This window comes from Vanellus vanellus (genome assembly GCF_965231255.1).
Source record: "Vanellus vanellus genome assembly, chromosome: 5".
Classification (NCBI taxonomy): domain Eukaryota; kingdom Metazoa; phylum Chordata; class Aves; order Charadriiformes; family Charadriidae; genus Vanellus; species Vanellus vanellus.
The window spans coordinates 51,166,905-51,191,865 of NC_138910.1; the positions used below are offsets into that span (position 1 = coordinate 51,166,905).

At 38.6% G+C, this 24,961-nt stretch overlaps 1 protein-coding gene across 4 annotated transcripts in view; it reads left to right on the forward strand.

Annotated features, from left to right (window-relative positions):
• The window catches only part of RALGPS2 (Ral GEF with PH domain and SH3 binding motif 2), a gene marked incomplete at both ends in the record, with an annotated part of 100,523 nt that extends 97,135 nt beyond the window's left edge, over positions 1-3,388 (forward strand). For all 4 annotated transcript variants that reach the window (XM_082483304.1, XM_082483302.1, XM_082483301.1 and 1 more), the window contains 2 exons: positions 989-1,080; positions 3,359-3,388. In XM_082483304.1, coding sequence (XP_082339430.1) covers positions 989-1,080; positions 3,359-3,388 — 122 coding nt within the window. The remainder of the gene's footprint in view (positions 1-988; positions 1,081-3,358) is intronic.
• Between the last annotated feature and the right edge of the window lie 21,573 nt (positions 3,389-24,961).

Consider the following 24,961-nt stretch of genomic DNA (forward strand, 5'->3'; position numbering starts at 1 on the left):
TTGGAAGTATTCATCTGCATTCTTTTAAACTATATTTAGACCACTCGGAGGCATTTTCACATATGTGAAAATGTAAGTAACAATAATAAAAAAAGTTCAATATCCAGCTAACACTAGGTGCTTGACCAATCCCCTCTCCTCTCCAAGGTAAAAAACAAACAAACCAACCATCAGTTCCAATGTAGCACTATTACCAGGAAAAAAAATACCTAAGAGATCTTGACTGTTTTGCAGAGAAGCCTCGATTTCCATTACTCCAACATAGTGCCCTGGTTTTTAGTTTAAACTGTGAAGAAATTGTTATTTTTCCATAGCACTTCAAACTATGCAGAAAGAACATCATTAGAAGTTCTGATAAAGGATCTCAACATTATTTATTGCTTTGTCTAGTTCAAGTCTTAGTACATTTTATTTCCAAGCATCTATTCTTGCACCACTGATGTGTGGTGTAAATCATGAATGCTTGTCAGCTTAAACTCAGCAACAGGAACTTGAAATGTTTTTGTAATACTCGGCCTTTCTGAATCCGAGCAAGCACTCTATTAACACCAGACACTGAAAATTCTAGTCTGAAATGTATCAACATGTTTAGGAACAATTTTCAAATGTAGCTTTCTACAGTGCATTTCCATGCTATCTTGCACTTCATTAAAAAAATATGAAATGATATAAACAAATTGCAATAATGGCAATGAACAAAACCATTTTTGTTGTAAGGTTCTGAGAAATGTTTTGCTCTTTCCTAGTTGACACTGGTGTTAGTTGAAATTTAGAATGTTGGAAAGGAAGACAGGCGAGTTGAAACTTCTGCACTAGGTCAAACAATTAAGTTGCACCTATGCCAGACAAAGTGTTAAGTTATATGAACCTTCTGCTATTAAATTTTTTCATGATGTTTTAATTTAGAGTTAACTTATATACCTAAATCCTACCTGTATTCAGTATTGTTTCTTTTACCATTTTTTTTTTCTCTACCTTTCTCACTTAGGAAATTCATATAAGTTTCAGGCTGGAAACAGAATGAATGCAATGCTCTGGTTTAAACACCTGAGTGCTGCCTGCCAAAGCAACAGACAACAGGTGAGAGCAAGACGTTGAAAAGGAATGAGCTGTTAAGAGCTCAGAACTGATAGATCTTCAAGATGACCGAGCTGTAACTGATCACTTTGTATGAAGAGCAATCTACTCTGAGCAGCCTGTACATCAATTTTTACATGCTTATTGATTTGCCTTAGCTTTCCTCTTTGTCCCTTTGCAAACAAGTCCTCAGAGTTTCTGTGGTAATTAAGAATTATTTGGCACTATCTTGAGACTAATTTAAAGCAACTGGGGAAGTGGGAGGAATGCTTTAAAATATCTGTTCTAGTGGCAATATTTTTGTCATTGCCCATTTTAAAAAAAGCTATTTTACAGTTATATAAAAAGCCATAAACCGCAGCACTCAATATCAATTCCAGATAACTCTTCCATAGTGCCATTTTGTCAGGTCTTGGGCATTCATGTTTTCTGTTGTTTATATGGATTTCTAAAATGTATTTAAAAAAAAAAAAAGTTTAGTCCTGGGTACATTTGGCAGACTTTGAAAGCAAAAGTAGAATTTTCCATGAATCAAAAAGGAAGGTAAGACTACTCCAACCCCTATTATATTCTGTTCCCATATAATTTCTTACTGACCTTTTTCATCAGCAAAATCCTTTTTAAGTTACCACTTTGTCTTCCTGAAATCTCCTTTTTCCTTTGCATGTTTGTTTTTAGAGTTCCCAGAGCAAAAGTACTACCGAATTTCAAGGGGAAACAGAAGGACCTTTCCAGATCCTTCTATGCTTTCTTGGTCATTTCTGCTTCTGAGAGACATCTAAGGAGTAAAGAGGGTTGTAGAAGCTCCCTTGAAAGTATTTGAGACAGTGCAAAGGAGAGGAAATTGTGTTGCTAGCTGAAGAATGTGGGAATAGTAGCAGATAGTGGCAAAGAGTTTGCAAGAAAGTGGTGACTTCCAGGCAAGCCTGAAAACTGCCCTCTGAGGACAGCTTTTATTCAGTAAGGCTTAACAATACTATTTAATGCAAACTTGTTTAAAGTATTCGGCCCCTAGCTTGTGCAAAAGCAGCAGGCTTAAGAACCTTGGTGGGGTGGAAAATATGACAGCAAAGTGAAGGTAAGCGTAGGAGATTTTAAAAGAAAAAAAGGAGGGGAGGATTAATTAAGAAAACCTACCACTAAAAGGCCAAAACCCCTGCTACCATTATTTGTTGTATATTTTCTGTTTCTGGCATGTTGTGCAGTTGTACTGTATGGGTTCTTGCAGCATAATTGCTTCCATAGCAGAAGCAGTGTTTCACGCAGACATTAGGTTACAGAGGTTGGTTTATCAAATGAGTAAAAAAAAAAAAAAAAAAAAATTTTGTAACACTTACTTTTCTCTTGATCATGATTTGACTTCTGAGCAGTGCATTTCCTAGAGACACGCCTTATTGATAGTGTTTAAAATGGAAGATCTTCTTGCTTGTGAACAGTATGACTGCCTAAGAAAGACTGGATGTTTAAATGTGCCTTTGATAAAGTATAGACACCTACCCAGTTGAATAATATTGGGAACTATTTTAGTAGATATTATTTTTAATTTTAATGGTGGAACTTTAGCCCAGTTGATCATTCTTGCTTCTGCAGGTAAATGGCAAATGCAAAGCAAGAAATGCTTGCTTCAAATCAGACCAAACTGGGTATTTATTGACAGCCATCAGGAATACGGTGGCTCTTTAATAACCTGACTAAACAAGGGATGTTGCTGTCAGGCAAATTCCTGATGGGGAGAAAATCGGGATATAAACTAATGTAATGCAAACTAGCTTTAATCTTCATGAAAGGGAGCGATGTCTGGAGCAGGCATTCAGGTTTCCTATGGGAAAAGCCCAGGCAAGTGTTTATGCCTCGTTTTTTTAAATTAGTCTTAAAAATACTAGAGGGCCTCCATCAATCACTGACTTGCGTGCCAAGAATTCTCTAGCTGGGACTCGAGTGAGAAGGTTCTTCTTGTGTAGCTTGGTGCTGAGATTTATCATGTTAAGGTTGTTTTGCTGACAACTTAAATCTTAAATTTCATCAAAATTATTAAGATCTAAGGCCATATAATAAAATTATAAACCACGCAGCAGTTTAATATTTTGGTTATACCTGGGTTTTCTACAGCTCTAAGTATGCTTCTGCTGCTGAATGATAGTTGCATTCCTCCTTCCCTTTTTTGAGACAGAATAAGTGGTAACGATGTGTATTTAAACAGGTGGCTAGTCTGTGAAACAGTGGAATGTAAGTAGCTACTACTTAAAATAAAATCTGCTATCATTTATATTTTTGTTTTCAGGTTCCTGCCAACTTGATGACCTTTGAATAATAGGCTATTTCAAAACAAAAAAAAAAAGTACAATTTGAACCATCTCGTAATTGAGAACGAGGTCCTGATGAAAAATGTGCCAGCTGTATTCTGTGCCAGAACAGAGCCTGTCAACTCAATCTCTGAACTCTGGAGCCCTGAACAAAATGACTAATGGTTGGGGAGAAGAGTCCCCCAAATTAAAAATGGAGTTGCAACATGAATTGCCATGGACCATGCTTCGTTATATTCTCTGAACTGACCTGTGGAAACCACTGCCTTAAAGAGTGAAAGGAAAAACAACATGAAACACCAAATAGTGTGTGTGAAACTTCTGGCGGTGCTGTGCTTGAGTTAAATAGATTGTAGCTAGTTTGCGTTTCTTTTAACTTTATACTAATTTTGAAAATAACTCACCTTTTTAGGCATTCTTAAGAAAACAAGTAGACTGGTATTTAAGAGTTGTATCAAAAGCTGTGTATGAACTGGGTAAAAGAGGTACTTCACATTCTAGAGATGTTGTTTAGACTATACCAGGAGTTCTCGATAGGAGCCTGTCCCAGGCATGCTTAGCCTGGGGCATTGTTATTTCTCTCAGACCTAAAAGTACAAGAAATGTAACAACTGCAAGTTTAAAATAGCAGTGTTTGCAAACCTTAGTACTGTATGGGAGCCATATTCCCTATGAGTGGCACAAAGGCTGAGCACTTACACACCAAAATTTTTTTTGGTACGTCGTTTCCTAATTCCTGGTTAAAAACACAGCTCACATGTTTTGCGTGCTCGGGGTATGTGCATGGAAGAGGCAAAACTGAAAGCACTGTTGGGTCAGAACTGAGTGTTTTCTTCCCATTTGTTTCTACACCTGTCACTCTACTACATATGAAGGTTTAATGACAAAAAAAAAACCCAACACCTGGGTATAGTTCATGGAGACATTTTACTTCTCTGGGTATCTGTTAATTATCAGTTAGGGACCACTGTCAGTGTATGGTGTTTCATAATGCCACTTAAATGTTCTACGTTATAAAAAGATAGAGGCACAATTTCAAGCTTTCATGTTCTCATTTGGCAATAATTGATTTTAGTATCTGTCTTGGTCAAAATAGTTGACAATGTGTGGTATTGATAATATGGCCTAAAGCAGACCTTACATACAGAAGCTCTTTTGATCTTCAGGCATAAATTAATTTGTTAGAAGGTAGGATAACCTAAGGAGAGAAAAGGTGTGGGACTATCAAAATTCCGTCCTTGACAGGAATAATTCTTGGTCACTGAAATTACTCGCAGAGAAGAACATTATGGTTGTAAAAAGGGAGCCACGCTTTATATGTGTGTTTTATGCTTAAGACTGATTCTTGCTTTATTTGGCTTTCCTTGATGTCACCTAGATATAGTTTCCTGGATGATTAGTCTTTCTTGAATCTTCAAAACTATGATCTGTAAAGCAAGGAAACGTTGTCCAAAATATGACTCCGATATCAGAACTTTGAAGTCTGTGAAAAAGTAGTAACTGTTTCATTGACATTGTGGTTTAGTGGCCGTAAATACGCTTGCAGATTCCACCATGAATAATCCTTTTTAAAAAGAAACAAGCTACCTACCAGTCTGTGGCAGAGTTCTCTGACTATTCAATAAAGGTTTCTACTAGTAGTTATTATTTTGAAAATGTACAGTTTGTTTATTGCATCTGAGTAGAAGCCTATAAATTCACTTTTTGGGTTTTTTTCCAGAGTCAAAGTAATCTCTTAATGGGAGTGATTAATCTCTGATTTCTGGGGGGGGGCAAAAAAGAAGGATAATCCAATCTCACAGTAAAACAAAACAAAACAAAATCAAAACACAAAAACCCCAACCACTTGATGATGTAAAGGGTAATAGTCTGGTTTATGTTTCCAAGAATTGTTCTGGTGAATTGGCTCTTGGTAGAAAGAAAACAGTAGAAGGATGCTACTGTCAGAATTACACCACAAGCACCATGGGAATTTGTGTTGCTTTGCAAATTTTGTTGCTGTTTTGATGGGGAAGGAATAGTCTGTTCTGATCCTGAAGTCATGTATTTTGGGAAGGGGTTGCTTGTGCTGAATCCCTCTGCAATTCACACATCTCCCAAGTTTACCCATGTTGGATGTATAGTAAAGACAGCATCTTCATAGCCAGCAGTGTTACTGTAGTAGACTTTGCACAACTTTAGTTTTGGGGGTTTTTGTCATTTTAAAAATTATTTAATGTGTCTGTCTTCTCAACAACTAAGTGTTTTTTAACAACATGTGTACTTTTTTAAGCATTGTCAATAACAGCCTGTGGATTTTGTTTTTTTAAATAAGCTATTATAGGTTCATTGCAGCACAACTGTATCTGTTCTCCTGTTAGTGAAAGGACACATGCAACTGTGAGCCCCAGCCTGACATCACACAGCTTTGCTAAAGACAGAGCCAGGTCAGAAGGTTTCATTTATTATTGGGGTTTTTTGTATTTTTCCAGCTGTTTTGAGTTAGGTTTTTATGGTAGGAAGATGGTGGGGAAAACCGTTCACAAATTATCATTTAGTGAATTGTTGCTGTTTACCAGCTTTCAATGTTCTTAGGTCTCCTACTCCTCCTTGTTTTTCTACCCTCAGATATGCTGTTTTTCAGGGGAGAGATTGAATATTGTGGGAGGAGTTTCTTAAAATGTGTCATCAGAATAACTGGAGTGGTTAATGACAACACGGAAAACATTATTGGCACTTTTTACAATGAGTAGTTCAGTACTCTCCTATTGTTTATCTCCTATTTAGCCACGTAGTCCTACAGGGCAACACAGAAATACTGAAATGTTACATATTTTGAGATAAATGGTGCTCAGAAAGAGAAAGTGGTTCTGTTCCCTGAGGGAAAGCTGCTTCAGCTAACCTTTGGAAAGACTCAGACAAGTCAAATAACACTGTAAAGGATGTAGTAATGCTCTTTTTCAAAATAGGGGGTTAAAACAAAAATAAATAATTAAAACCAGTGCTGAGATAACAAGGACAGCAACAAGCTCGTGGTATTCAGGTACTAGTTCATATAGTTGGCAGTTTCTCTTTTTATTTTTAATGTATTGCTCTAATTCTTTATCTTGTTAATAACTGCTGAAATATTTCAGCTAATATTTGTCACTTTATTTCTTAATGTTTTGATTTTGAAACTAATGATGCCCCTTAGAGTACTGTGTTTTGGAGGCATATGAGCAAAAAGTATTCAGAGTAGATCTTCATAGCAAGACTTCGCATATAAATGTTAATTACCTGCTGACTGCTAACCACTTTAACTAAACTAACAATCTTGTAAAGATTGAACACCAGGAAGTGTCTGGTTTATGAAATTGGTGCAGTGCATTAGAAATACCTAACATTGCACTGGTGGTTGAATACTTACGGCTAACTTTTTTCTTTCTCACTTAATTGGTACTGCTTTTGGCTAGGTTTTTCAAACCTGACTTCTATTCCAGTGTTCTTAGAAAGCAAATCAGATTTATTTTTGAAAAATTCTGATAATTTTTCAAGAAAACATAGCTCAACACAGACAAGTATTTCATTTTGCAGGCATTTCATGCCAGGGGAATATTACTCTGGCTATTATTATTTAAGTATTTAGGTGCAAGTTATAGGCATTAAAACTACCAAGACTAAAGGAATACACATAAATACTTAATGAATGAGCTTTAGCACCCAACTTTAAAAGTGTGTTTCTGTTAGCTCTTTGAAATTACTGTGAAAAATCATATCCTACTTAAGAAAGATCTGAAAAGGAAAACACTGTAGTGGTAGACATTATTTGTCAACTCTGCAGCTGGCATATTAAGCAGCCTCCTAGTTACACAGATGTTTTAGCCTCTGTTTGAGGAATCTGTCTCTTTTGGGGAGTCAGCTGATTAACTTTCCTCCTTAAAACACAACTGTAGAGCACTTGAACCTTTATCAAAAAAAGCATTTATAGAAGTATGCATATTTGAAAACATACTGGGAGCAAAAGAAAGCATAAAAAAAACACAGCAGGATTTTATTAGTTATCTTTTCCTCACTAGAAGTAAATTCATCTAATCTAATTTTTCTTGCAATATCAGCCCCCTCTATTTGCATTTATACATTTTTAACAACAGTCCTCTTCTATTAGTATCAGACATAAGAAATGTTTAAAGGAAGTGCTTTCCCTTCCAGCAGAAGTAATTGCAGGGTTTTTTGTGCTGTTAAGGCACTCGAGGAGGTGAGATCCCTTTTGATAAAAGGCAAATTGATCTTATGGGTTTTGTTAACTGTAGCAAATCTTGTCCAAATCCAGATAAGATAAATCATGGAATGTTGTTTCTTCTGGCTCTGTCAGTGGCCTTTTTCTTCATTCTTCCACCCGTTGTTTTGGTATGCTAACTCACCAGCATTAGTAGTTCCAATTAGTAGTTCCAATGGCTGGCTGTGGTATGCTGCCTGTTGCAAGCATCAAAACACCAGGGCTGGTACTAAATCACATCAGTTAATTACTTATTCTCCCTACAAGGACACATTTTAAAAGTTCTATTATTATTTAAGTATTGCCCTTTTTTCTTTAATTTTCTCTAAAAGTGGAGTGTGCATAAGGTGATTTAGCTTGGGAAAGTTGTTGTAAAACAATCTGTACGAGTGGACATGGAATTGGTTTGTAGGGGTTATGCTTTTCTTTAAACCATCATTCTAATTTGTAATGCATCAAGAGGGTGAGTGCTTGGATTTAAGGAGGACTTTTGTCAGTGCCTTATTATTAACTTGAAGACCAATTCCTTTATTTCAGTGCTAAGAGTACCACAATGGCAGATTTGCATACTGTGTCCTTGATGTACTGAGGGGTGACATTCCTTATAGTCACTGCATTTCTGCAGAACTTAGTTGTTTTGGTCAATGTAAAATAGTTGTGGTTTGAGTTGCTCTAGTATTTTTTTTTTTTCTGTATTTGGATAGCCTCTTTTTAGGAAAAATGCAGAGGTATTTGGTAGCTTGGGCTTGTTCAGCTTTTGTCAGAAATAGCTGAGACTTCTTCAAAATTAATTTATTTTTATTTTGGTATGTCTCTAAGTAGATTGGGGGGGGCGGCGGGGAATTGAAAAGGGTAGTTCAAGTCATGGTCCAAACCACATGAACTTAAGAGCTCACATTATTAGAAAGGAGCTTGCTTTCCTCTCCCATTTTGATTTAAACATTGAAGAACTTTCTTACAAGATTTACTTCTTCCAAGCTTTTAATTAATGTAAAATAAATACTACAGGAAAAAACTGTTTGGGGAAAGAGAAGGCTTGGATAAATCTTATTCTTTCTTAATATCTCATAAGCTCAGTTTTTTATGTTGTATTTCTACTGCCAACACTATGTAGAGAGTACTATCCCTCACTGAAACAACTGCTAGAGATTGTTTTAGTAGCCAGACTTTATAAGCTTTGGAAGGGGAAATGAAAGAAAGAATGTATTGTTCTTAAGCAATTAAATATTTGTTTTCCTGGAACACATCCTTATAAAAACATAGCGGTTTTACTATAGTGTTTATAAATTCAGATGTTGGAAAGGGAAGGATAATTTACAAATTAATCTTTTGCTTTCTACGAAGATTCAAAGACAATAGAAGGGTTAGGTCAAAGGAGAAAAGAAAAATTACTTAGTTTAGCCAGGCATGTTGCAGAACAGAGCTGACAAGTTTTCTTAAAGTTACGATGCTAAGAAAAACAGTGTATGAAATGTAATGAAATGCAAGTTCCTGCAGATCATGGCATGGTTATGGCTGTTAGCCTGACCTTGCTCTTGAATGACAAAAAGCATTGTAAATGTTCTGTTTCCCTTGTGTGTTTGATTAGCATATTATTTCTCTTTGTTTGGGTAGGTTCTGGCCTTCACGTGTGTTTCCTGAAGGTATTTCTTACCATTCCAAAGCTGTTCACAGATTAAACTGAAAAGCAGTAGAAATTAAGTGTTGAACGAAAGGGTTCCAGGGTGCCGTGTTTACAGGCACTTCTAGCTCCGTGTGTACAGGAGCATATCCATTCAAATACTACTGTACTGAAGTGTGAAAAGCACCAGGAAATCATATATGTGTTTTGTAATAATCCTCTAAGGACCAACCATCACTGGAAGGGGAATCAAGGTTGTCATGCAGTAAACACAAGCCATTTTTCATATTCCCTGCTGGCGTGAGGTCTTATAGGGATGGAGGGATTGCACTATGATCTCATTGAGTGATGTGCAGTTTGGCTGTCGTCTAGCCTTTTTCTTCAACTTTTTTAATACTTTATTCTGTGTGTGAGTGTGAAAATTGTGTGTTTGCATAAGCTAGTTTAAATGAATTTAAGTACAGGTTTCAAAAATCTTTCCTACTGAAATAAATGATTTAAAAGATGGCCTGTGTCTGAAGTCTTAATTTCTCGTTCAAAGATTGGTACTGCAAGAGGGTTTTGCGACATGGAATTTGCCTGTCTTTCAGAACGATGCTGAGATCAGCTGGAATTTTAGTGGCTTTTTTTTCCAATGAACCTCTGAACTGTAGCATGTAAATATACCGTTGTCTGGTGCAAAAGAAATCCAAAAACTACCAGGAAAATACAGTTCACTGAAGAGATTTATGTTTGGTTTCAGAGATCATTCTGTTAAATGATGTGGTTTTTTCTCTCCATGGTAGTTTATCAGATTTTTTTCTGTATACTTAGAGATGTGATAAATTTAAACTTACTGAAAGCAGCCATCAGGCAAATTGGTTCTTAATTTAAGGAGCAACTACATGGAAGATAAACTGAAAATGAAGAACAAATGAATAGCATGCAAATACTTGTACTGCATTAGCTTTTTTTTTTGGTGTTGCTTCTCTTCTTTCTGTGTCTTTTTAATTCTGAAAAGGATCATACAGCCCTCAGTGGGAAATGCTGTGGGGTGAGGTGAAATGCTTGTCACATTGTGACATTGTGCTCTCCTCTGTTAGCTCCATTGTTTATCTGACTTCTGTCTTTCATATACTTTCTGCCTTTAAATCCTTAAGGGCTATAGCATCTTTCTGCAGTGTCTGTTAAAAGTGGTGGAGTGAGAGTTCTTTGAAGCATTCTTTTTATTTATTTATGTATTTATTTTCAAATGAAGAAACATGTCAAGGACTTCTTTGGCCTCTTTCCTTATGTTCTTGTCTCGGGCTGCTGCTTACAGGAGAGGGCCTCCAATCCACAGAGTGGGAAGACAGGCAGGGGAAAGGCACCTAATCTCTTCCTTGCTTCCCAACTGGAATGATTTTCATTGTGGATATACTTCCTGCTGTCTTTCATCAGGTGCATATGCTAGTGAGTCCATCAACTGAATATTATTCTTGAAACTGTAAGAAGTATTAATTACTGCCTTGGGTTTGTAACTTCATCTTTGATATGTGGTTTGGTTTTTGTTTGGTTTTTTGTGTGGGTTTTTTTTTTTTTTTTTCATTTTTGCATGTGAAGGAATTACAGTGGGGGGAGAGGGGGCTTCGTATCCGTAGGAGAAACGGAGAAACCAAACCACAGATGCATGAAATAAGCAAGCTGAAAAGAGGAGATGGTCTTTTCCCTTTTTTGTATTAAGCTTAGGTTTTGTAAATGGGAATGTTAGGTAACAAAAATGTAAGCAGAAGATATCCAGATGTAAGCAGATGATATTGTTTTGGCATGAACCGTATTCCTTGACTGAACAGTGGGGAGATATGGTTTTTATAACAGCAAGTAAATGGAATACATAAGACTGAATCCGTGCTTCTGACTTGTAAGTAATATTTTTATTAGTTTTTGCTTAAATTGAGCATTATTACTGAAACAGACATCCTTGCATAGGTAATATTTATGTTTGCATTGGTATTTCCCTCTTTCAGTTCCCCATTTTTAGTTCAATCTGGTACTTACGGACAAAATGCAGATCCAGAGCAAAACCTTCTGCCTGTCTCCCAGAACTGGTACAAGAGACTGTTAATTGCTGCTGTGCAAAACTAGCCTTTACTATATGTGTAGCAAAACACAAAATGAGTCCAAGCTAAAGAGAGATCTTGTACAAGAATACAGCCAACAGCAAAGTGTTAATACATCTTTCATTTTCTTTTTAGGTAGGAAAATGTGTTACTTTCATTATGGAAAAGGGATAAGGAGCTGAACTGTTTTAAGGTCAAATAATATAACATTTAAATAATTCATAGCTTGTTGAAGATGCGCGTTACAGCCAGGGGTAGACTGTGGCTTGTGTTGCTCACTACCTGACTGTGCAGAATTTCTGTAATGTTTTAGAATGGCTGTCTGGAATATAGAAAGCAGCTCATTCTTAAGGTGAAGCTGTCTGGAAATAGAGTGAGCAAGCATGAGAGGAGGGGGTCATTGCCTTGCACAGGAGCAATCCCAAAGCAGTGGATTAGAGAAAAAAATGTTATTGTGAATAGCTCAGTTGCGTTATGTGATAGAACTGGGAAAAGCAAATTCTGAGTTCCCAGTGCTGAAACAGCAGTATGCTCTTTAATGAGTAAAAACATGTATCTAAGACTTATTCAAAACAAGACAGTCTCAATGAGATGATTGTGGTCTATTATTGTTCTTGATTTGGGGATATTTGGTATTAGCAAGCATTTTATGAACTTTTTGACTTGCACTACATATCCAAAATACTGTGTGTAGGCAGTTACTAAATGCAAGCCTCTCTCACCTGAATAATCAGTTCTCCATCAGTGTGATATAGTGTTACACTAGTGCTGCTTTTGTTCTAATATCCTATCTGATACCTGTATCAGAGGCTTCAGAGGAAAGAGTAAACCTACAGCGTGCAGATGAGGAGTGAACTTTTAGCAAGGTAAGTAACTTCCAACACTGAATGACTGTCTTATGTATTGAAAGCTTTATAGTTTCATTTCCTTATTTTCATGCATTATGATGATAGCTGTAATAATGAAAATGTTTCTGCTAATCTCTTAATTTCTTTGATGTAATCCATCAAAATGTATGTTAATGAAAATGAAAACACTTCTGATAATAAAAATACTTGAGATCTATGTTGTAAAGTATGTTTAAAATAACCCTCCTCCAAAAGCTTACTTTTAATGTTGACTGTTTCAGTAATCTGGATTACTGAACAGGGGTTTCTCGGGTAAGATTAAATAATTTAAAAAGTAACACATACCAGTGTCATTTCTAATCTTGATTTGACTCAGAAGCCTTTGCTTAACAGCACAAGGGATTATATGGGAGCTCTCAACAGCCCAACCTTCCATTGCAGAATGAATCTCTTAAAGACTGGATAGCAATTGAATGACTCAAGAATCATCTTGGTCCTTCTAGAAAGGATCCGGTCTTTGCACGTGAGTATAAGCAAGAGCCTCTCCGCATACCATTTCTTGGCATAAATTATAAACAATATGGTCTTATCACTCTGGAAGCGAATAGTGTCTGAAAAATTGCTGTTAATTTCAGAGAGTTCAGTTAGTTACAAGAGGCTTAACAAAAGTAAAATTACTGAACAGAAAATTAGTTCTGTTTTACCTCAAACCAGGACAGTGAGGAGTCATATACATCGAGATACTTCATAGCCATCATGTAGCGTGCCCTGAAACGTATCAGGCGTAATGGTGTGGAGAGATCATATTCAACAGCGCATTTGGCATTCTTTTGTACTGAACTGCATTGACACTTACTAGAAAAGTGCCAGATAGAAAACAAGGATCATGTTCTCCATATACTTCCTCAGTTTTAATTTAACATGGAGTCTTGCTTCTAGTAGTCTCTGAATACTACAGCTGTAGAGAAATGAGAATCCATTCCTGATGCCTCTTGCCTGCAGAGGCACCACACCTGTAGGAGACTTTTGTGAGTGGCAGCTGGAAGCAAGGCTGTACGTAAAGCCTAAGCTTTGTAAGAAGCTTACTTTTTTTATAAATCCCAAAGTGTATTTGGGGAGCGGACAGAGGGAGGGGAGATGTGGTGGTGTTGTTCCCTGTTCTAGAAAGAATGTTTTTCAAAAAGGGGTTGAAGCTGTGCATGTGAGATGATAAAGAGCAGAACTGGTGTGGCATGAACGCACCAATTTAGAGCCAATGTGAAATATGCCCCAGGCTTTGTGTTAAATCTTGGTTTATGTCTTGTCAGAGACATCTGTATATTATTACTTATTTTTAGGAGTCAAAGTATTTTGTGTAATGTCTACACATAAGATTCTTGCACACAGTTTTGGATTCAATTTGTGAGGTGTTGGAATAAGGAAACTATTTCGGCATAAATGTATTAGCCATTTGGTTATCTGAGAATATCTGCTAGCCGTTATACAAAGACATACCATGCTTGCTACTATGGTTATCTAATAAATATTTACTAAACAACAGCTTGCTTAAATCATATTCTTTGTGCTGCTGTTATTCCAATCACATTTGGCTGAATGAGAACTGTCAAATTAAGTAACTTGACGGTAAAAGGTTTCAGGGGATGCTGTTCCTCAGGAGTGTGGTGATGCCTTACTGCCCAGTTCTTAATATTGGCAAGGAATTAATATGTCTGCTCTTACCGTGGGATTCATCAGTTGGTCTCAGAGTGGCTTACAGAAGAAACCAGTGTCATACTGTCCTTGTGCTACAGATGGAGAAGCTGAGGCACAGCAGAGGAGTAGTAAGTGTTGTGTTAAGCGTGCAACGGTAATTGCCAGGCTGTAGATTAAGCCAGCTCTGAGATTATATCCAGTGCACTTCCCAATGGGTCATAAATGCATAAAATAATCAAGCAAGAACTTGTCGGAGTACATATCCTCCAGTGTTTCTGGCAAAAGTATATCCGTTATCCTGATTTAAATCATAGGTTTTGACAGTGATGATGTGTGGAGGTAAAGCCCATCGGTGGCCTGGACACGTCTCTCAGTCAGACCAAGAAAAATGCCGGGCAAGCTAAATACTTTAAATCCCAGTACTGCCAGGCCTGTAGATGGGTGTATGTGGAAGTGGAACCCTCAGGGACTTCAGCGGGGCTGCGTGCAGACAGAACAATCTCTTGCACTCAAAGAAGCTTATAATATCAAAACCACTGTAAGAAAATAGTCTCTAGACAAAGCTTTCTGAGCTGAAGACTTTCCAATAGTGCATAAGGTAATCATCGCAAGAAGTGCTTTACTTAAGATTAATAATGCATTTGGGTGACTGTGAGATAGCCTACTGCTCCTGTTCGGTCTTCTGCCAATCTCAGAAGGGGCAAGCCATTGCTCCTCTTGCCATTTTGTTTGCATAAAAGTGGTCAGGGAAAATATGAGCAAAATAAAATTTCTTCAAATTAAAAAGGTAAGGAAAGAATGATTTATTAGGTTCAAGTATAAAAAGGGAAGTACACAAACCTCTTAATTCACCCCCTTTTTATGGTCCTTTTCAAGAGTAAAAGGAGCTAACAAATCCTGTAAGGCTTATATATTTATTATTTTCTATAACTCAGTGCTTTGTATTGCCTTTAGATCCTTGAAGTGCTTCTTTTTCAGTGCTGAATGTAAACAAGCAAGTACAGTGGGTTGTTTTTTTTTTTTCTCCTGCTGTGCATGTGTGAAGAGCTTCCAAAGGAGGCTTTCGTGATGCATCAGATTGGTTCACCTTGAGCTCATCGAGTCCTTCAGTTAAGCCTGAGTTCTTTTTAATATATTGTTTTGCCTGTCATTTCTACTTAGATAATGACATTGAATGCTCTGATGATATCAACCCAGTATTTGTTCCTTCAGTGTCGAGGATATGCAATGAAAATGTAATAGGCAGTTAGATTAAAGTAAAAATGTGCTGCTGGCAAGGAAATAACAAATTGGATTAAGTCAATGCTGTTTGGAGTGTTTTAATTTTAATTTCTCATGGTTTGTTTTAAAGAGCGATTTAGGCACCGAACACTCCATACTTTAAGGTTGTGTTACTGTTTTAAATCTACTTCCTAATTCACTTTAGGATTTCAAAAATGTATTATTCCCACAATGTGAAACTTGGAGAGGCTCTTTACCCATATACTGCAACACAAGAAATAGAAAAGAAACATCTAAAGAGAAGACTGTCACATGAACAAACACACATAAACTGACTATAAACAAAAGATAGGTTTCACACCATCAAGGAGGGAAAGTATCTGTTACAGCTTCTGAAAGGAACCATGGGGAGCAACCCCATAACTGTGGGAGATTTTTGTGCAGCTTAATCAGATCGTGAAAGAAATTATACTACAACTTAGATGTCTGCAATACCATGAGACGGCACTTAGCGATGTAGGAATTCTCTTCTGGGCTGTGGTCTCTTATGAACAGTCTCAGAGACTGCTAAATATTGAAGGAAACGTCATCTTCTAAAGGTACTTTTTAAAATATAGTATTAGTTCTAGTTTGTAAGCAGTACAAAATATTAATTTGAGTCCAATTGTACTGCAGGGACAAGTATCCCTAGCTAGAATGGTGCAACTCTTATGAAAACTGCCGCTTTCTGGGAGCTCAGAGGGTGGCCCAAAACTTCTTTAAGTTGTGCCTTCTATTGAAATTCAAGTTTGCAAGATGAAAATTTTCAAGTTATTATGTCTGAACATCAAAGAATTCGAGGTTTCAAATACCCATGAGCCTCTGTTTATCTTAAATTGTGGGGGTCTCAGCTACTCTGTAAATGCAAATTTAATTGATACAACTTCTCCAAAGATGGACACTGGTTCCTTTGTTAGTATTAGAAGATTAATCAGAACTACGGGTAAACAGGTATTTTTATACTTAATAATTACAAGCTATGGAAAAATGCTCTTTTAATTTTCTCTGAAAGATCAGGCTAAAGATTTGAAGTCATATCCTATTTCTTGTGGTAACCCAAATTTAAGTCACGTGAATGGAGAACTGTAAGGGTTCCATTAGCGCACATGGAAACTGGGATTGGATCTGTGAAAGTATTGACAGTATGTCCCCTTCTGAAGTATTATTTTTTAAAATTAAAAATTAAACAAAACCCTCAAATGGCTTTACAGTTAGTTGACAGTGCCAGCGCACTTTAATTTCCATTAAAACTGAAGTTGCCACGTTTTTAATTTTAAACGGAAATAGTGTTCTGCTGATGTCACTAGTGAGCTTTATTTTCTCCCAGTAAAAATATGTTTGTATTAGAGTGACTTTTGACAGGAAATCCCTGTGAATATGTTTGTCTTGGTGATCTGCTGCTGCTTTAGATGAAAATTGCTATACCAGTCAGCTTGTGGGAGGATAAAACTTTTTTTTTTTTTTTAATTCTGTCAATTTAAATCCAATGTTCGCTGCTAGATATTGGAATAAATGTGGTTTGTTTCTGCTTGGAAGCCTGTTCTGGAAAGAGGTGTCTCATCCCAATGCACAAAGGCTGTTTCTCATTTTGTTGATATTTTTTTTTTTTTTTGTAAGCAATATCTATCTCTTCTGCTGGAACGTGTCCATACATACATGTGTATAAACAAATTCAGGAAATCCTCTCTCGTATCTCAGACTTTTACTTCTCTTGTTTCCTTCCCCGGCCCTCAAAGAAGTCACACAGCTGCGCCAGGCTACCTTCAGGACTGCTTCTGGAGATCCTTTGGGTCCCCATCTCATGCTCCATAGTCGCAGCTACTGTCTTTATGAGATTGTCAGCAGAGTGTTGGGCAGAGGCACTCTTCTTCTAGCCCGCTTCAAAACCTCCCCTTCCACCTGCCCTACAGGAGCTCTTTAGGCAGAACCTGTCCAGGCATTCAGGGAGTAGGATAAAGTCCATTTTTCTTTTGCCATGAGACTAAGTGCAGTAGTCCTCAGTAGGACCATTCAGGAAAATGTTGTTACCTGGGTTTTCCAGCATTGTAAGAAATGTTACTAATCCTAACTGGAAAAAATAAAATTAGGTAACGTGGAGCACTTTCTCGGTTGATTCCTGGGAATTTAACACTTCAGTTGAGTAGAACTGTGATTTTTTTTTTTTTTATATTTATTTTTTTATTCCTGATACATCTTTCATCCAAAAGGGATTGCCAAATGATTTACAGATCATAGAGAAATAGCTTCTGCCACCTATTGGATCAGTCAACATTAAGCAGCCAGTTTATCCAACACTGAGTACACGGTTTACCCAACTCATAAAATACAGAACCTTGTTTTGTTCAGATGTACAAATCTTTCTGCCATCAAACAAAAAACCCTCTCCAGTTTAACCTACCACTTAGCAAGTTTGCCTCTTTTTTTGCAAAAATGGCCAATGGGTTTTTAGTTATTTCAATGGGCATGACTTAGTCATTTAAATTTCTAGTTGAAAGGTGGTGGTTCCCATAGCACGGCATCAAAATTCAGTACTGATTTTATGCTTTTCTGTCAGTGATTTAGAAGCTACCTCACTAGTGAAGTGTTTGGAGGAGAGGCACATCTGTAAGAAAATCTTCCCTCGCCCTGGAAGGGCTGGGAAGTACAAACTGCGGAAACGTATTTCCATAATAGCCAGTTGGTATGTGTGTCTGAATGGGTATAGGATTAAAACTGTCACACGCATTTTTTTCTAGAGCTCCACTTTTGTAGCAGATGGCGAAGTGACCTTTTTTTTTTTTTTTTTTTTCTTTCCTTAATTTGAACTCTAGGAAAAGAAAATAGTGACATACTTCCAAATGGGGGTTTGTGCCAGTGAGATGTAGATGGGATCTGCTAGCTCTTCTCCAGAGGAAGGCTTTCTGTGCTGCCTTCTGTTTGATCGCCATTTCTCTTCCACGTTGAGTTCACGGTGACCAAGCACAGCTCGCCACGTGCAGGTGCTGTAGCTGGTGCAGGGGCAGTCGCACCGGGTGGGTTGTAATACTGAAGCCCCTGAAAACCCAGGCCAAACACAGTTCTCTTTGTTTACCTTTTCTTGGTTTTCTGCTTTCTGCTCTCTTCCATCTTGTCTTTTTTTTAATTTATTTTTTTTTTTTTAAGGCTGGCTTGATGTTGTATCGTTTCAGACTGACACGATTAAGCAAAATCCCACTTGAGATTCCTGATGATCCCCCCTCTGTTTTGTATTAACACTGAGAATTTGTTTCTGTTTTGTTTGTGGTTGAGAGGCTTTTTTTTTTTTTTTTTTCCCCCTGCCTGAGATTGTTCAAGAAATGTTGAACGGAGTGCTTAATGATTTCCAGTGCTTTCTCTTGACATTTTAGTTTTGGAGAATGAGCAATGCCTCCACTGGGGACTTCCCTGGCAGATCCCTGTCTGAACAGCCAGGGCTGGCTTCCAAGAACATTAAATTCCAGCTGCTTTTCCATCCAAGGCAAGGTTAGTTTAGTATCCCCCTTCCTCCCTGTGTCTTTACAGCAGGAGATATTCTAGCCAACGTATTCGTCATGTTTCTGAGCCTCCCTGCTGCTTGATTTATGCAGAGAGGACTAGAGAGAGAGATTCCAGAGCTGTACGCTGAGTGTGAACTACCTGCAGGTGTGCAGCAGGGTGCGATAGCCCGGCACGGTTTGGTCCACACATAAGCGGCTGCACCGGTTAGTCCCCACATGTAGACAAACAGAGCTGAGATTATACACCGCACCTTCAAACGCAAAAAAAAAAAAAAAAAAAAAACACAAAAAAACACAAAACAAAACAAAAAAAAAAAAACAACCATAACCCAACGCGGCAGTATCGGTGCCGTTTCGGTTGTGCAGATGAATCTTGTGAAATGCTGGAGACTTCGCTGCATGGGAGCAGCACGGAGAGGCTGATGTGCAGTGAGGGATGCTGAGGCAGAGTTGATTCTGGCATCTGATGTTGCTTTCCTTGTTTATGAAAAGCAGCAGTGAAACAGTATGGTGAAATACTAAGTTAAACTGTAGATAACAGTAATTAAGGCTTGAAGAAAATTCATCTTATCTCTCCGTCATGTTCCCTGTTATTTTTCCATGTTGTGCAATTTATGCACTATGTGAGGCGAAGCAAGTGACTTATGCCTGTTTTGTTGTGGTGTTTTTTTTTTTTTTTAAGATTGGTTATGCATATTTGGTGCCTGGCTTAACACTTCAAGGCACATAATTTTGAGTAATATAATGGACTGTTTGAGTCCCTCTTGTCAACTGGGAGTTTGATTATGCAGCACGCTTGGAAATTCAGCCCATCCTGACCTAGCAACTGGCAAAGGAGGAATCCAAACCTATCAGTCGCTATTTAAACCTGAGATTTCTGCTTGCCTTTGTCTCATCTGAGCAGGATAAGATGTACCTCATGTGCTCTTTCGAAGTTGGTTTCACATGTGCAGTCACACGATGAAAGGCACCGCGGTGTTTTTAGAAACCCCGAATGTAGCCGGTCTCCAGCTGGTAAAATTGTCATCGTTCACAGCCGAATTGAACTACGGAAATTTACCCAAGTAGAGGATCAGGTCCAGTGTACACAGCTGGGAACCAAGCTGAGCTCAGTAACTATCTGTGCTCCGTACTAAGCCCAAGCCAACTGGGTTGCACGCAGGTATTTCTCCTAGGTAGCAGCACACAGATCAATGTCCTCTTGTTCGTCTGTATCCATGTCGTCCCCCTGTCCTCCTTTCCCTTCTAACTAAGCAATGCCTGGCTGACAGCAAAAGAGAAAGGCGTCATAGGTGAAAACTGATCACCTTTTTCTAATGATTCGGAGAAAAACATTGCTGCCTTTACACTTCAACTTCTCCAACAGCGGTTATAACTTGTTATGTACCTTTTCCTTGTTTGTGAAACAAGTGCGGGTTATGCTTGGTACAAGTAGGGGAGAGAACAGCAATAGATCTTTAGCGGTGGTTATTCTTCATGGATAGCAGTATTGTAGGCGAGAAAGCTTAAAGGGGGTTTTGCTTAGGTCTTTTATTTTTCTGTGACTTTGCGGTCATAATTTTTCCCAAAGCTTGTCTGCAGATCTGTACTAGGACCCAAATCCCTAAAATGCTTTAAAGTCGATCCTTTTATGCCCCTGTGTATTCAGCTAGTATGGTAAAATGTTTTGGTTTTCTTTTTTTTTTTTTTTTCCAGAGTCTATGAGATCATTCAAGTATGGAGACTTGGCAGCCTCGCTGTATGTACAAATACGGCCGTTTGAATGTCAGACTGAGTGTCTTTCTGGCTGAGGGTAAATTATTTGGTGTGTTAAATGAGGATTTGTTGCTTTGTCTGTCATGATTGAGGTTCGTTTATTATCAGTGTCCCATCATGATTTACACTGGACTGCAGTTTCCTCTCTTTTGGCGTTTTTTCATGTTTTATTACGTAAAAGCATAGGTATTTCCTTTAAACAAATTGGTAGTAGAAAGGATTGTACTAGTGAGTTAATAAGGTTGCAAGGCCAACAAAAGGCATTGCAAAACAGAAAATAAACAGCAGTAAATACGAAAGTAATGCTGGGACTGGAAAAACAAGGTGAGCGTTTGCTTGGGTTTAACTGGTCATTTACATAGCAGTCTGTGTAGAATTGAATGGCCACTACAACCAGTGTAATCTATGGAAAAGGTAAATAGGGAATTTCATAAACATGAAGGATTCTTGGTGAAGATAGAATTTACCAAAAAAATAAATAAAAGTTGCTAGTACTTTTTAAATTCAGGTTCGGTATCCAAAATGCCTTGTAACTCTCAATGGAGAGGGAGGAAAAGAAGTCTGGTTCTAAAAAGAACTACATATGTGGTCCAATAGTTGTGGTTATTGTCAGCATAGAAAGTGGGTGCATTTTACGTACACCAGTGCCTCCTGTTTCAGAGAGACACTAGTCTGGAAGTCTCTGTCTTGGCTTGAGGAGGAGCCATTTACAAAGAGATCAGCTGCTTGAACTGTGTATAGTTGCCAGGGTCAAATATGCCATCTGCACTCTCTGCAGAGGGTGGGTGCTCTGCCCTGCTGAACTGCTTTCAATGCTGAAGGGATGGAATAAATGCCTTTTATATATATATATATTTAATAAGCATTGCAGCTTGATTTACAACATCTGGGTCTAACTTGAAATAGTGTTACAAAAAGTAAAACATCTGCACATACAAGCCAGAAAAGATTAATAGAGGTTTATTTGCTTCGAAATCCTCCAGCATAGATTAACAGTGTACACCACCTCTCTTTCTTTGTTTTTGTTTAAGTTACACAGGCAGCTAGTCCATCTCTATTGACATTTGTGATGCTATAAAACATAACTGCACTGGTTTGGGCCCCTTTATTTGCACACAGCACAAATGAGTGTCAGTAGATAATCACCTACCTTTCTTAAACCGACAAATTGCTTTGTCTTTCACAGATTTTATACGTGCCACTCACAGTGCAAGCCTGAGCTTTTACTTTGGGCAGTATTTGAGAAATGCCAAATGCACAAGAATACAGTAAGTACATATAGTTTCCACATGCTGTTTGATGGGTTATCTGGTTCCATTCTTCATGACAAAAGGGTCAAGAAACCGAGACATTACTGTTAATCGCAAGGTGGGACGTGTTGTTAAAGCCCTGTGCTTACCAAAGGAAAAGCTGTTCATCCTTTGGCCGTGTTTCAAACCAGAAGATAAAAATGTCAAAATCTGTGCACAAGAGCCTTCTGCCTTTCCTGGTAGCTCAAGAGACTTGCACTTTCCTTTTATGAACAGAGGAAATAGAAAAGCATCTGGGTTAAAAAGGAATACAGTTCATAGGTTTGCAGTCATCCTCATCTTTGACCAGGGGAGCTTCTCGATTGTGTGTCAGTCAACCAAAGGGTCCCGTCGCTGGTTCCTGTTTCATCTCACCGTAGCCCTTGTGCAGGCAGGGCAGGAATTGAAAAGAGGTGCTACTGAGCTGAGCATCCTTGGCTCGGGATTACTGGGACCCCTGAAGTTCAAGACCAGGATTTCATTTTCTGTTTGCACAACCAGTGCGGTGATAAAGTGCTGGAGTAGTATCTTGGCCTGTGTGTGTCAGAAGCTTGAGCTGCTGCCTTTTTTTTTCTTCTAGCAGCTGAAATTCCTTCAGCATTTGTGTGGATTAATGTCCAACATACAGTGTGTTGCAATTAAGTCAATGTTGGAGGCTGTAAGATGAAAGATAAGCGAGTGGGAGGGGAAAGAAAAATAGAGCAATGACCAAGGCCGCTGCCAATAAGAACTAAAGAAACAACACCAAACGCTTGGCAAAGTACCCTGTGGCTTCTTTGATAGTCCCATCACAAGTAATAAAACACCTCTTGAGTTGTTATTCACCTACTGGCTGTAAATCCTAATGTAAAGCTGACTGTGTTTCCCGGCGTCCTGGGGACCTCACAAAAGCCTCCGGTCTCCGGGATTCCAGCCTGCCCAGCACGTGCAGGAGATGGAGGAGCAGAAATGAAGGTGGGAAAAGTGGGAATCGCTGAATTTCTCACTCTCCTTCAGGGGGAAGAAGGGGAGATTTTGGCGTTGTAGAGGGCTGCGGCCTGAATGTGAAGTCTATAGGCCCTATTTTAAAACAAAACACTAGCACATTCAACGTTCCTTACTTTTGCTTCAAATCACTGCAGCTGTGGTATGTATGAAGCTGTTACTGTTGTGTCGTTTTTAATGTGTTTTAAAATGTGCCTGGAGGTTTGGGGAATTTCTTATTTCTTTTTTTTATTTATTTGTATTTTTTTTTTAATTCCTTCTGAAATGCTCTGCTGTTTATATTTAAGCAAAACCTCCAGCAGGAATGAATAAAATCAAAGAGCATCATAATCTTGACAGGCAGATCGGAGACTGACAGATAGGTCTGGCTGAAGGAGCCTTTTCACGAGGGATGGGGTAGGCAGGGGTTTCGGGAACAGAGCAACCCCTTTCCCTTCCTATCTCTCTGCGCGTTCCCTTTCCCCCCATCATCTCTCCTGCCCCACACCTATCTCCTCTGTGTGAAGTGCATAGCAAAGCCAGGGTTTCAGCAACAGTGGCAAGTTTCAGCAGCATCCAAAAAAGTGAGGCTTGTTCAGCTGGGCCAGCCTGTCCAACCCCTTGGCTGCTCGCTCCCTCTCGCTCTCCAAGAGCAGCAGCGCTGTCTCGCACTTGGAGAAGCCGCTCCTTCTGTTTTCCAGTGGAATATCTGATGAGATTTCAGTTTCCACACCATAATGCTCTTTAATTCGTGTGCAATTTTTAGCAGCCTGTTTTCACTCAAGAGTACGAGTAAACTTTGAGGGTTGTTTTTGGTTTTGTTTTTTTTTTTCTTCCCTTTTGTTAAGCTCCCTGTGTCAAGTGACCTGGTGTCACATCGTTGGCCGGGGGAATGCTTTTGGCCGCGAGTGCCTGGGGTTTGGTAGGAGTTCCTACCTTTATCCAGGAAAGAATCCAACAAAGTGAGGCTCATTTTTTCACTATGCCTTCTCTATGCCACTTTTTCCAAAAAAAAAAAAAAAAAAAAAAAAAAAAAAAAAAAGCGAGCCAGGCTGGGCAGCGTTGCTGCAGCAGGCCAGTCTCCCATCTGTAATGGGACCATTATGGAAAAAGAAGCTTTCATTGCAAGGAAAAGCAGCTGGCAAAGATGGAATAATGAGTTTGCATTTTATTTTGCCTTTTTTTTTTTTTTTTTTGCATTTGTGCAGTGAAGACCCACGTGAATTTTAGAGAGAGGAAAATAGAGGAAATTATAGGAGTGGTTTGGTTTTGTGTGTGGTTTTGGGTATTGGGGGTTGGGTTGTTGGTGGTTTGGGTTTTTTGATTTTTATTTTTTTTTTATGTAAGATCCCAGGCTTTCCTGCCTCTTTCATCCTGGAAATCTAGACCCTTGGCTATCTGAGGGAACTGTGTAAAACTTTCCAGCTAATGTTACCCTGGGTTAGTGGTGTTATTAGCATTAGCAGCAGCGGGGAGTCTGCGCTTAGATGGAGACCATCAGTTTCTGGCATGTATTTACCATCTTGTCAAATAGTTTTCACTGATTGTATAAAGACTCCTGGGAGCTGCTAGGGCCTTGTTTATTAATGTCATCTGCTGGTGCTGATCTACCAAGTAATTTTTTGCAGTAGGCAATTTTCTTCTCCTCAAATTTACTGTGGTAAATGAGAGATGTGGGTGATTTAATAACCTAGGCTTTAATTCAGGTACTGGAAAGATGCCCCTTCACTTCTTTGGTCTGCAAAGCATAAAATGTCTTGCAAGGACAGTGGAGGAATGAAGCCTTGATAATCCTGCCAGCATGGGTTTAGACAGGGAAATGGGGAAAGGGAACACAAGCTCAGGTACCTTCAACACCGCTGCTTGTGGTCTCTGCTTCTGTCCCGGGCCAAGCTAAAACTATCTGTCTGAAATCTCGCCTGTATGAGCTTTTCTTACGTGACTCTTTTGGCCAAAGATCAAGCCATTTCCCAAAAGCCTGTCTTCCAGGAAGGGCTTAGTGTTGGCTTTCAGGCAGGTGTACAGATATATAGCGGCAGACACTGTTTTCTGATTTACACCGTCTTCATAGCACGCCTGCAAAATGGTATTTGGTTGGATTTTGAACGTCACTTAATGCTAAGAGATTAACCACAGTGGGAGACAGTTCTTTGAATCTTGCTCATGGTATTTGCATCTGGTCGTTTCAGCTGATGTAGTGCTACTTATAAAACCACTGAGGATCTATACAGAAGTACCTGTTTCCCTCATCTCTAAAGGTAGCCCTAGCTTGTAATGTTCTGATAATTCTTCAAAATTTATTGATGTTTGTCACGTTAGCTCTTTGCATTTTCAGTTTGAGGTGACC